Raw genomic sequence first — 14,267 nt, forward strand, 5'->3', positions numbered from 1 at the left:
TCTTTGGAAACAACTTACTTTCCTTTTTCCTTCTCCATAGACCAATTAGCCCTCTTCTGGACCAGAACACTCCCGATTTTACCACTTTCTGCTCCGTAGGCGAATGGTTACAAGCTATTAAGATGGAAAGATATAAGGATAATTTCACAGCAGCAGGCTACAACTCTCTTGAATCAGTTGCCAGGATGACTATTGAGTAAGTTAGTACTGGGCATGTTTAACTTGCATTTAGGGAATTTCTAGGTAAAATAATACGCAATGTTCAATTTCAAAACTTTACCCTAAGTACAGACATTGTACTTGGGGTCAAACCAGCCATTTTAGCAGCTGATGTTGTTGTATTAGAGCATCTCATGAAAGGGCAAATACCCTGCTACCTCTGCGTGGCATCATTTTTTTCCCTGCTTTTCAGACCAATTGAATAACACAAAAGGACTAGAATTTGAAGGAGAATGTGGCCCCTTTCAAAGTATGTATGTATAGGAAAATAACCACATTGCCTCCACCACCTAATTGGTACCTTTTTCCCAATGTGTTCTGGGAAGATGTGGAATTTTCTTCTAATTGGCTGGGGGCTGTCTGTGTCCTGCAAGACAGGACTTTGCATCAGGATAAGTCTGTAGAAGCAAAACAATTTTCTGAAGGCAAGCATGGCCTGTATCAGTACTGTCATCTTAAAACAGGTCTTCTTGGCACCCTGCAAACAACTTTCTTGTCCTGGTGGTTGCCAAACACATGTAATTCCTCTTAGAGAGCAGTGGGTTTCTAAACAAGTTTCTAACCCAATATTCTCAAGATTTCAACCCTGTTCTTATCTGCCTGGTGTCACTAGGGCTCTCAGCCTATAGCTTGGGAACTGTCATCAGAGTCCACAAGCTTCTAGCACTAGTAGGGGTGGAGTTGAAACTGCTGCTCCCCATTCATTTGCATGATGGGTATGTGTCAATATGCAAAGGCTTTCACTAGGCATCTCTTTAGGAAACAGGCTACGATCCCCAAAATCTTGTATTTATACATAACTTTGTCCTGAAAGCCACCTGAAGTATTTTACAAGAGACGTGTCTTTGTCTTTGGGTGTCCTTAAAAGCCACAATAAAAGATTATCATAATGCAAAACATACTGACCTCCTTCTCAGATGTGGAGACCCACACAGTGTAATTACATGACACTTGTCATGTAATTGCACTCCTCGCTGAGAGGTTGAACAGTGTCTATTTGAACTTCCCAGTACTGAGCTGAGGTTACAGCATAGCTTCAATATCAAAAACCTGTAGTCCAAACCACTGCGTAGCTTTGACTCACAGTTGAATACCATACAATAGCAGTCTAAGTTGAAAAATTAACAATGTACGCATTTATCTTCCCCAGGGATGTGATGAGTTTAGGGATCACGTTGGTTGGCCATCAAAAGAAAATCATGAGCAGCATTCAGACTATGAGAGCACAAATGCTACATTTACACGGCACTGGCATCCAAGTGTGATAGACATTTCTCCCTTATGAGGGAGGTGACAGACTGAGAGAACAGCACTGGCCTTCAGTATATATGAAGTGCTGCTAGAAGACACTTGATTTCCTGGGTCCTTCCTGCAGTGAATAGAAGAGCTACAAGAAGCACCTACAGACTTGAACTCCTAAGTGCCACCAGAATTTATGAAAAGGGAATTAGGATCCACCAGTGGTGGCAAGGAAAACAGCAGTGACAATAAACAAAGTACTACCTGAATAAACATACAAACACCTTGAGCTCTCTAACCTCCTTTTTATCTAATAGACTTTTTAAATGTACATAAAAATTTAAAAAAGAATATATTTGTCAGATAAAATCATGATATTATTGTTGAATTCAACAAATATTTTCCTTAAATCTGTGATTTCTGAATCTTTTTTTAATCATTTGTGTTTATTCTTCATAAAGACTTTCTTTTAATATGATGTTTATATCTTTGGACCTTTTTAGTGCTAATTCAATGACACATTACTACACTGGGTACCTCTGAAGGATTATTTGAGTTCCTAGAGATTTAAGAAGCATGACCAAGCAATGTATATCTATCCGAACTTTGGTATCCTTTTGTGCCATTTCCTTTTGTTAAATCAGCACCGTATTGACATGGCTAGCTAATTGGCAGGGAGTCAGGAAAATGCAAGTTGCCAAGAGCTCTGATATTTTTTAAAGAATTTTTTAAGGTTATACATATGCTATCTTTTAAAAGAAAATAAAAGAGAAAAAAAAAAGTAAAGAAAAAGAAAAGCAATAATGACCCCTAAGTAGTTCTAGGCACTTTTAGCAAATTGTTTGCAAGATGATTTTAATGGACTAGAGTTAAACTGAGATATATTCTAACATGTAGATCTACAGCTGTAAACCTGCTGAGACACAGCATTGAATGGACAAGTGATTGTAGGGGTGTCTCAGAACACGGGTGCAGTTCTCCAGTGTTACCTAAACCATTTAATCTGAGCACATCACATTTTTTTTCAGTACTCTGCATTAGCAAATCTAAGAGAAATAGCTGGTGTATATTTTCTATGAGTTTAAGCCGTATGCAGTCCAGCTGTCAGAATAAGGACAATAGCTTTTATATGAGAACTGTAGAGCATGAGACAAGGGGCAGTTCAAAATTTTCAATTTTTTTACAAGCTTTTGCTGCTCTGAACAAACATGCGTGTGCGTGGTCACACAGACACAGCAGTCATTCATCAGGAACAGAGATGCAAAGGTAGTTGCTCTATGGAATATCTTTTTACACCATTTACTTATATATACATTTTGTTTGATTAAAATATTTAATTACCATAAGCAATAATGAACAGTGTCTTTACAGATATTGCAAGAATGTATATGAACCAGAGAGAAATGCTTTAAAAAAAAATCTGAAAATTGTGAACTACCCCAGCAACGAAATGCTGTACTTCCAAAGAGAATTGGGCTGCTTCTATTGATTTTGATAGAGAAAGATCCCAGGGATCAGTCATAAATTGGTCTGGTTTAATAATGTGGGCATCCACATAAAAAAAAAAAAAAAAACAAAAGAAAAACCTTGTAAATGTTCCTTTGTAAAACTTGTAAATTTTATTTATACTGTCTTGTTTTGTACACACATTTATGTGTAGTGAGCTCTGAATACATTGAAAATGCACTATATTTTTCTATTTTACTTGCAGAGCATCACAAACAAACATGTATATTCAGTGCTACATAACGTGTTTTCCCACATTTAGGACCAAAGATAGTTATCAAAAACTTAAATGCATCATTTTCCCCCCTCCTTTTTTCTCCCTTTTTTTAGATCACTGTACAGTGTTATATTTGTCATTTTATTTATTTGTTTCATTAGAAAAATCAGTTTGGTTATACTAATTTTTTGTTCCCCCCCACCTTTGTTGAAGAAAATCTGTAAAAAGCTTTTAACTAGCATAATCCCGATACATAGACACTTCCATTTGTAATCTTTGTAATAGACTGTAAATATATTTTTGGAACTATAATGCAATGTGCATAAGGGTTATTTTTCAGTGTCCATATATGATTGTTTATACAATTCACAGCACTTTACAGTCATGCTGAGAAGCCTAATTTATTGCCTGGATTTGGGCAGAGTAAGAAAAAAAGGTGACTATTCTTATTTCGTATTAGATTGTCATTCAGTAGAAATGGAGTTATTTTCACATATGCGGCTCAAGATGTTTTTTTAACTTAAAATTAATTTTCTAAAAATACTGTAGGAGTAAGACGCAGAGTAGACTGCATGCCCAATATTGAAATTAGTGCACGCAAGCACTCGGACAAGGCATTTCAAGTAACCATTAGAACACAATTAATAAATACACAATGAACAAACATCCATTTTGTGTTATAACAAATGCTAAGTGCCTCACTACTGGGGTGAGCGTCTGTGGGCAGCTGGGCAGGGTGCTTGTCAGTCTTGTTGCTGCTTTAGGCACCCAGCTAAGAATTTAGCAGTCTTAAGTTTAGACACCTGCTTCCTTATAAATCTCGGCTACTGTTTCCAAGGGCTTGGTCATCAAAGGTGCAATGCAGCAATGCTGGTATTGCTGAGAACCTACAAACCCTAAATGCAAAAGAATTGAGGCCAGGCTTCACCTTTAGGACTTGTTCAATATTCTGAAGCACAGAGGCCTCGAAGCATGTGTGGTGACTTGGGCTCACACATGTACAAGTGAGGGCCCTAATGATATTTCTTCCTTAATTTTCCTGGTTTGATTTAAGCCATCTTCTTTGAATAGTAAATATATTTTAGCATTCATCTATATACCTTGACTGCCTTAATGTTGCCACAGATTTTTACACATTTGAAAGTGGTAGAGTAGACCCAGAAAGCACAATCGCAATCAACCGCAATCAATCAGATAACTTATCTATATGTTAAAATCATTACTGCATTTAGAGCACATGCATGTAAATTGATTTGTAACTGGTAGAGCAGCAACATATTGACATTGGTTGCAGTTCCCCAGGTTTCAAAAAACACAGTCCAGGGTAAGAAAAATAAAGTGCCAGAGAAAGTTGATGTTCATGGGAGGAACTGAAGAAAAAGTTGGGTCACAGGGAGAATGAAAGGCTAAATGATGAAAAAAAAAAAAATCAGTTCTGGCTTAATTTCAAAGAATTTGGAAATTGTGCATTGCTAATGACAGATTGCCAGGCTGTCAGTGAGGCTGATCTTTCTTGACTTTATCCATCTACAAGCATCTAGAAGAGAGATGCCTAAAAAAAAGCAGGATGAATCTCCCTCTGGGAATGCTTATCTCCATTAGCTGTAGAGGGGAGCCAGATGATTAGCTTAAATTAGGCATCTAATATCTATATAGCTAAAGTTAGGTAAAGTGATTCCTACTCTATCTGTCCTTGGCTGCTACAGTTTTCCTTGTAAGCCGAGTGTCATAGAAAGGCAGCTCCTCCACCACTGGTATATCCCAGAATGTATTTAAACTGGGCTTTATCACAGAGAGAAGTGATTTTTTAAATTATTATTATTATTATTATTCAGAGGCTTGTAACAGGTCATCTAAATGCTTTTTGTATGTGGATATAAATTCTTGAAAATTTCTGTGATTGTTCTGAGGAAGACCTGCCTAGTAAATTACAGTTATTTAATATTTTAAATAATCAGAAATATTTGCTGACATACTGCTTTAGTCCAGAGGTTATGTGATCAGATATGATAGTTGCTGTTTGCAAAACCATGTTTATCTAAAGCCTTGTCATGTAAAAATCTCCAGGAGGCAAAGATGCTTAAATGTATCTCAAATTGAATGTTGCCCTTAATATCTCAATAATTGAGCTCTGTCTGTATTATTTTCAGTTTAAAATGAGGTTTTTTATATTTGTTTAAGCTTGAATTATCTGGCATCCACTGAGGGAGTTTGAAAAATTGATTTTAAATTAAATTTGCTTTTCTCCACTAATAGTAATATACAATGAATAGTTTCCACTGGTTTGAATGTTACAAAAACTATTGCTTTAATGTGGGGGTGAAGGGGTTAATTTTTGTTTTGTTGTTGGTATTTTTTTACATTTATTGGTTAGTAGTTGAAATAAAAAAAATAATAATTTGTCCTTAACTTTCTAAGTAATTCATATGCAGCACTTTTGAGAATTATTTAAATTCCATGACTTTTGGGTTACTGCTGAGATGGTATTCGTGTCACTACAGCCATTGTGCCAGGAGATAGAGACACCCTGCCACAGGAGCAGGTTCAGCTAACATTCTGTTGCCCAGTAACGGCATGAAGCAGTTCACTGCCTGTGTGAAAGGAGTGAAGGGCAACTTGGCCAAAAAATGGTCATTTCACCTTTTAAAAGTATATTTGTTACATGTTAGAGCTAAAACATCCTTAATTCATTGCCTCCCTTGCATGTGGTTAAAAACTGATGTGCTCATGATATGCATTTGGGCTTTGGTGAGTTTTGTTTGTTGGTTGGGTTGTTTCTCCTATTTGTTTTATTTTAAACAAGTGACATTTGAAGTTGTCATGGAAGAGAACAGATTCCATACAGAATTACAAGCGCTGTTTTAGGAAAGTACAATACAAATTCTTGCCCAAGAGCCATTCTGGCAGCAGGTGCTGCAGGGGTATTCAGACAGTTGGTGCTATGATATTCTGAGCAGTTATCACAACAGGGTTTCTCCATCTTCAGGACATGTTAGGATTGTGCTTCTGATCAATTAACTGATATATGGAAACAGGCAAAATTTTTCTCCCCACTAATTTGTAATGGACCTGCATATGGTAGATTTGAGATTTGCAAGATTACTCAAAAGTTTTAGTCTAAAACAAATTTCTAGTAAAACATGAAATCCTGGGCTGTAGCCTATATTTTTTTCTCATATTCTCTTAAGGGATTCAAATATAGCCAAACAATTACTTTTAACAGGTATCTTTATTGTTTGCATAATGCAGCCCTCTATTTACTTGGAAATAGGCGGTTCTGCAATTAAAGTTCCTGCAAAAATGGATTGGGGAGGAATGGGAAAGCAGAGATGAAATAATAACAGTTTAGGGGAAAAAAAGAAAGAAAGAAAGAAAAACCTCATCCAACAAATGGCCTGTGAAACCCAAAGTATAACAGGGTTCCCCATTTTTGTAACATATTCCATATAGGGATTTGAAAAATATAAATGATTCAATCATAGGCACAAAATCTGCAGTATCCTGACAAAAGAGTAGTGGCAGAATGCAAGCTAATTTTGTGAGAGTTTTTCCTCTGGATTTGGTTTTGTGGGACTTCTAAGTTACAATAATTGACACGTGCATTTAGAGCCAAATCTGTTGCGACAGGCTAAGGGATAAAATTAGCATGTCCATAAGATCCATGAAATTCTCAGAGTACTTTCAGGGTGGATAAGGGTTAGGCAGTTTGAAAGTGAAAGGAGTGATGTGTAGACCCTGTAGGTTACATCCAACAAGATTATGAAAGGTTAGAAATTATGGAGGAATCTCACCACTTTTGTACGTGGTGGGAAGTCAGAAGATGGGAGGGAATGGAAAGAGAGCCGTGAAGTCATTCAGAATGTCTGAGTCTAAAGTTGTAGGGCTCCACAAGACATTGCTGACAGGGGAGTTAAGGAGTGTGAAGATTTTTTAAGTAAAGAGACACTGTTAATATAATATACTTAATAATGGAATGTGGAGTGGTTTCAGTACTCTGATTTTTCCTCAGGCCAGATTGGAATTTGTCAAAGAGACTAAATTGAGACAGATGGGAAAGCAACTGGTAATACACAACTCATTCAAGCAGACTTGAAATCGAGACATGAAAGGAGAATTTTACAATAAAAGCCTGAAAATATGACATGAACTATGATGATATTTACTCTCAGATGATTTTAGAGTAGTTCTCTTTAAGTCTTGTATAATGATAGCAGATTTTAGCACTTATACCATACAAATTGGGTGAAATTAATGTCTAATTAGAGTGACCAAAAAAGAACCACAAGTTAAAAAATAATTGATGTCTTGATAGACTATGAAAAAAGATGTGATACAGCCAGGCGAAACTTGTGTAGCCAGCCAAATGAATCTTGGACAAAACAAGACATAATGCCTGGTGCCAGAAGAGCTAAATCAGGAATAGAAAATCTATTCATTCATGGACCAAGGCTTCTGCATTTAATTGAACCAAATAACCAATAGTAGAACTGTGCTGCTAATAATAATTAATAACAAAATATTACAACTTAGAGGTCATCTGATGAATCATAACATGGCTAACACTGAAAAACATGCACAGTGCTTTAAGCCATAGCTATGCCCAAAGACTTACATGTGCTACTGATATTAGAGTTCCATGACTCTGAGTATGTCAAGTCATTTATAAACTGGAGACATTACAGCCGCAAGTCCATAATTAAAGCCTTCCTCTTTTGTGCCAAAACAAAACAGAAGGAATGCTCAGAGTCTGTAGGATCTATCAAGTGCAATAGAAATTATCTTGTGATTATATTGCCCAGAGATGTAGTCTTCCTCACTGGAGATATTCAAGAACCATCTGGACACAGTCCTGTTCCATGTGCTTTAGGAAAACCTGCTTGAGCAATGAGGTTGGACCAGAAGACCCACTGTGGTCCCTTCCAAACTGACCCATTCTGCGATTCTGTGATTGTTGCCTTAGAATTATGATGAAAACCATGAATTTACATAAAGGAACAAACTTCCTGATCCAAAGATACTGTCTCATTGAGGAGAAAAATCATCCATTATTTTTACTCGTACATTCAAATCTGGCTTGCAGGAGGCTAGACAGATAGATAGATAGATAGATAGATAGAATGTATCCACATTGATCCCTCTCATTTCATGTCTGTAGGAACATTACTCAAGCAATTTCTTGAATGTTATTCAACCTATGTTACTATGCCAACTTCCACTGGCTTCCTGAAGGGCTGCATGTCCATTTTTAACATGTCTGCTGTAACACGTTTCAATTTCCTTTTCTCAGGGACAAACAGCCTATGCCAAGAATGTGCATGTAGCTTAAGAGCAAGAAGGTGCAGGAATCTCAGATTTGTTCTCTCCATCATGTTCTTCTCAGACATAATCATGAATTAAATGTGTTATTGCCCTAATATTTCACATAGCAAATTGCAGGAGAAATCTGATTTGCCTGGAAGAAACTTAGTAAAATCATTCTGATACCTCCTGAAGGCCACTCAAAAATGGCATTTTTTAACTGTTTAGGTGATTAGGGTTTTGTTCTGAAAGTGAAAGAGTTGCAGGCCGTTTCATTCCAGGTATCTCTGGTTTGTTTACTGGAGTAGCCCATAAGTCATCCCTTGTATTAGTCTATACAAAATAGCAGTGTCTCCTTCACCAGCAGACAATATTTGTACCCTCATGGGCTGCTGGAAAAAAAAAAACAGGGTTAGATTCAAATCCAGGCCAGTATGCCTACCTGAAGAAACTGGGCCAGCAAGGCACTGAGAGGTATTCCTAATGAGGATTCTCCTTTAATATTACTGGGCCTCAGTGCTGTGAAGAAATTATTGATTGCTGTTGTGGAGAGAAAGGTTGCACTTTACTACATAGCTTCCCTACTTCAGTTCATCCACTGCCAATAGCAGGAGTGGGGGCACGGAAGGAAAAAAAATTAGCTTTTAGGCATTTCTTTGTAGTGCTCTTTCCAAGAGAAATAGTTGTCTCAATGCCTACATTACCTAAATTTGTGCAAGAGGCAAATCCTGTTTTATGATTTCTACTTGCTGGCAAAAGCATCCTAATTAGGCTGTGTGCTCTTTGTTGCAAATCTCAGCCACAAGCTGCCTCCTATCCCACGAAACTGCTTTCCTAACAGCAAGGTGACTTCCAGATAGTACCTTTCTTGCAGTAGTTACTTGAGTATCCCAACACCAAGTTCCCTCTGCAGTTGTCCACATTTGTTTATTTGTGCAGAGCTGCTTTTGAGGGATATTTTCTCAGCCATGAGGCAGGAAATTATTTGCAGCACCATGCTCTTCTTCAATTTCTCCCCAGCTGGCATCAGTTATTAATACTTTCCTAGCAGCATCCATGCTTCACTGCAGGGTAAGTAGAAGATGATTGTGAGGAGGGAACATTTACTACCCCAGCAACAACAAAAGCAATGTCTATCTACAACCAACAAACTATGAGTCAGGGAGACCATTCTTGAGTGCAGAAGTCATTAGTGTTGGTTAAAACAAATCAAAATAAACAAGAAAAAGAAGTGTGTTTACAGTGGGGGCAGTTGTTGAATATAAAAGAGTGGAATGTCAGGCTTCTGCGGACTGCCCAATTAACACCAGTGATACAAGCTAATGGAGTGTATTTAAAATAATGTCAAAATCTTTCTGTTGGCAATCTAAGGGGGAGATGAACAGCATAAAAAAACCCCAAAACACCTGGTGAAGGGATTTTTTCAGGGAAGCAGAGAAACGAGTTACCTTTTGTGATTTTATATTCCTCGTAATGAATGGGGGACAAAGTCTCTTCCCATCCATTTGTACTGTTATAAATATATTTCTTATGGATTTTATGATATTAATATAGCTGGATTATTGAAAATCATATGAGAACTAATGCTTGACCTGTGTCATCTGCTTTTGAATTATTTGCTGAAAAAGCAAGAAGATATACCATAGAAATATACCTGCTGTCAGTATAGCAAAGTATCTTAATAATTATTGAAAAAGGTAAAAAAATCTGTATAAAGTAAACCTTTAAAGTAGCTAATACCATTTTTACATTTGTATATTTGTAATAGGATTGTGCAAAGCTGAATTTATCTTTTTTTTAACATCAGATGCTGTCCAGTTATTTAAATTTAAGATAAAAAAAAATCTATATTTCATAATGCTTTCGGAAGTGGTTGCATGATATTTAAGGCTGAATCTTCACATCTAAGTAGAGACCTTCACTTTGGCTACCACAGAAACAGAAGCCAGATATCTTAACAAAGACTTATATATGTGCAAATGTGTCATTGAACCATTGCAGCATACATTTGCAAAACAGTATATTATATTTGGCAGGGCTTAGACCATAACTTCTATTGTGTTGTTGCTATTGTTTTTAATTTAAAGCCTTTTGGTGATGGAAGTCCTTGTTAGCTAAGGTCAGTGAGCATTAGTAAGCAGATGAATATGATGTGAATTGGTAGAAGCTGTTTGCTGCAAGTAGGGAGATATCTCACAGAGGTGACATCCAGCTGTTACTGAGCTCACTGTCTCTCCTTGTTTAGCATAAATGCCAGAACAAGACAACAGACTGTCTCCCCTCATGCTTACTGATAGCTGAATCATGGCTATCCATAGTACAGGATGCTGATGAACATATAATACTTGTCTGGCATCCTTATGGATAAGGCTCACCTTATTTTTCTGTGATTTGATGAATGGCCTACTTTTCTGGAACTTGTGGGAACGTTACATATCTCTTGGGTGAGAAAGGCATAGAAAGACTAAGATTGACGCTGCAGCATTGGGCTGTGGGAAGCTGTTACAAAAAGGCCAACATGATATTTTCAACCTCTGTGTGGGAAAGGAGAGACTCATATATTGGTATTCATATGTTGCCAAACACTTTGAGCTGCAGCTGCTTGCCTGGGAAAAGGTTGGGTAGGGTAAGCCTAGTCCAAAATTACCTCTGAAATTACTTCCTGCAGTGTACAATCCCTTCCCTTCCTGATGCACCTTTCCGCTTCAGAAATCCCCTCCTTATTCTGAAAATCTTGTTTATGATATTTCTGTGGGAATGAGGAGACTGTTGTTCTGAGCAAAATGGAGATTTTTCTTGGAAGACATTGAGTGGCCTGTCTTTTCCCAGAAAACCTAATATCTTGGTCTGCCAGCACCACACTTTGCCATATCATTCTAACACTGCTCAACTCTTAGATAAAGTGCATGTGATCTCTTTGATCCTTCTTTACATGTATCTCCTGTTGAAAGGATGAATTTAGGCATCTAATTTCAGAGAAGGTTAGGGGCTGTGAATCCCTGACACATCCTGATTTACTGTTGGAATACATGATGGCTTACCCAGGACTCTTGGAGAGCTAGCTCTCATGGGGTTTCCTTTATCTGGAAGTTACAGTGTGGGTAGTAACTTTTGCGTGTTTTCTCCCATTATTGACTTCGGATATGGCCTTGGCATGTATCAGAGATTGGATAAATGAGTACTAAATCCAACCATACAGATATAGCAACCAAGAACTGAAACCCTATCCTCACTTCAGAGGGTTTATCCACTGTCTTTGACTGGCATTCAGTTTCTCCAAACCATTTTAGGTTTCTATCTCTTTCCAGGAAGATAGACTGTCTAAATCTGGAATGATATTGGACAGCACGGCAGCTAGAAATGAACCATTATGGTAATGAGTAACTGGGTCATAGAGATGAAAGGAAATTATCTCATTGATTTGCCATGTGTTGCACAGGGATCCTCATCTCCCATTTGTTGATGTTTCATGCTTGTTAGCTTGCACCTGGGCTCTGCTCTGGTGAAAGTAGTACTTGGGCTGTGAGAGCTAGTGGCAGCCCAGAGTAACGGTGTGCCACAGTCCAGGGCAGCCCTGTACACCATCTCATGAATCTCTTGATCTGGAGACCTCCATCCTGGTGCTAACCAAAAGAATATGAGGAGAGAGAGAGAGAGTCAATACAAATATAACTTAAGGTTTAAATACCTATGCATCAAAGTGCCATTTGTGACTACCATTTACCTTTAGCTTTGAATAAATTCACATGTCAATCATTTTTACTAATTCAAAGGCTTACTTGTCTTCAAAATACTAAAAGGACCTATCAGAGTAAAAAAGTTCTTCCTTTTCGAAAGGATTTCTCCTCAGAGTTCCTTTTTGCTGAATTCTTTTCTCACGCATTCCATGCATTACTAGGGCTTCAAAGGGCAGGTGCAAAAAATCCTAATAGAAATGAGATTTAGCTTAGTTAATACCTTTCCTTCGTTTAAAATTAGTCCCTAGGACACTTTACTGGAGACAGGAGAAAACTTTCTCCATCAGATTGCTTCCTCTTTTTGTTTGTTAAGCCTCAGATATTATGGCTATTAATAATATCAGAACCTCTTCTCAGTTAATCATAAAACATCTGCTCCCATTTTGTCCACTTTGGTGACAGAGATGTATGGCATGTAACGATGTATTAATAACGCTCTTCTCTTGAATGAGTATCTTGCCTTTGATTCACACTGGTAAATAATCTAATCCATGTGCTGGAATGACAGATACTACTTTGGAATCAGCTATAAGAATATTGGTTGGTATAGCAGGGGGACATTCCTCTGCTCATTTATTTTTCTTTAGTATTAGTGTTACATTGGCTTGTCTCAATGTCTATAATAAATATCTTTTCTCTCAGGAATTTTCAAATAATTTAGTTAAGAGATTTCTAGCCATATGTAAAATAATTTCCATTCAGTCCTGGCCTACATCCATTAGTGCTAAAGCTATATTGTTTAGAGATTTCATATGACTGGTCGGTCATTAAATGTACAGTAAAACCCACATCTTATTCTTACCTTTTATTTTTTAAGCTCTGGGTTTGTTTTGTTGGGGCTTTTTTAGCAGCACAAGTAATATAAACATTGTCTTCAGGTGCCTAATATCATATAATGACTGAGATGAATCAGTTAAAATGTTTTATAAGATTTTTCAACCATACTAAGAGCTTCTGATAATATCAGGCTAAGGGAGAGTCTACTTTCATTAGCTTACATGCTAGAATCTACCTACCTTGTGTATGCTTTTTTAATTAAGCAGAGTTAAATTGAACACACCCATTCCACCGTTGTCCTGCTTCTCTGTTTTAAACAGTTATCTACATCTTCTCCCAGTACTTAATTTTATACTCTAATCCCCATCTGAAAAACTGCACCTCATTCATTTATTTCCTTTGTTTCCAATACTGAAATCGTCAAGTATAACCCTGTGGCTCATTGAGATCCGACGTGAAACACAACTACATTTCCTTCATGTTAGAGGTGTTTGCTTGGGAATTTTTGAGTTTATTGATGTTTACCTAGCCAGTCAATGGGAATTTTTTTCAAATAGTGGTGTATACATGGCAATGAAAATGATAGTGTAATTTACCTCTATTACTTCCTGATATCAGGATTCTGCTGCACTGCAAATTTCATATCTGTTGTTATTATTTGTTTGACAGAATCAAAAACATGCCAGGTGCTTTGCAAAACAGAGAACAAGAAAAATCCCTTTCCAGAAGAGATGACAGCCTGAATAGAAATGGCATAATGGCAGGAGACAAAGGAAGCAGAAAGGGGAAGCAGAACAAGAGTTATAACCATAAGATCATGAGATTGGTTTGGAGGCACAGTGAACGCTATGAGGCATTTTTTTAAAGCGCATAAGGACTGTAGTTGGGATTAGAGAATGGAAATGTAGAAAAGAAGCATGGAAAGGAATGGAGAAGAAGGGAGGAACAGACTGGCAACAGGAGGAAGAGTAAACAGAGGTGTGTGGGAGAGGCCAGAACACACATCTGACAAACTGAGGATTATGACTAATGACAAGAATGAAAGACCACATCTGAAGAGCATGATGATTTCAGGAGGATGGCGAAGCAGGACATGGCGATGCTGCTAGGGAGAGAAGAGCCAGCAAAGCTGCCCTGGAAGCCTGCCCTGGAAGCTCCTCACGCTAACATAACCCTGCTTCCCCATCTTCTTTCTAGCTCCCCTCTTATACATAAAATATGTATATAGAAGAGCAAAGGAGAAGGAGAAGCAGCTAAATAAACTTTTCCAAAGA

At 37.5% G+C, this 14,267-nt stretch overlaps 1 protein-coding gene across 6 annotated transcripts in view; it reads left to right on the forward strand.

Moving 5' to 3' along the window:
* EPHA7 (EPH receptor A7) overlaps nt 1-13,858 on the forward strand; it is a gene marked incomplete at its 3' end in the record, with an annotated part of 162,221 nt that extends 148,363 nt beyond the window's left edge. For 4 of the 6 annotated variants that reach the window (XM_082299923.1, XM_082299925.1, XM_082299924.1 and 1 more), the window contains exons 16-17: nt 41-196; nt 1,370-1,665. In XM_082299923.1, the coding sequence (XP_082156049.1) occupies nt 41-196; nt 1,370-1,484 (271 nt within the window). Of the gene's footprint in view, nt 1-40; nt 197-1,369; nt 1,666-13,662 lie in introns of those variants that run through there. The other 2 variants (XM_082299922.1, XM_082299927.1) reach the window with 2 other exon arrangements.
* Nucleotides 13,859-14,267: the final 409 nt, after the last annotated feature.

The sequence above is a fragment of the Coloeus monedula genome (assembly GCF_965178545.1).
Source record: "Coloeus monedula genome assembly, chromosome: 2".
In the NCBI taxonomy this organism is placed as follows: Eukaryota; Metazoa; Chordata; class Aves; order Passeriformes; family Corvidae; genus Coloeus; species Coloeus monedula.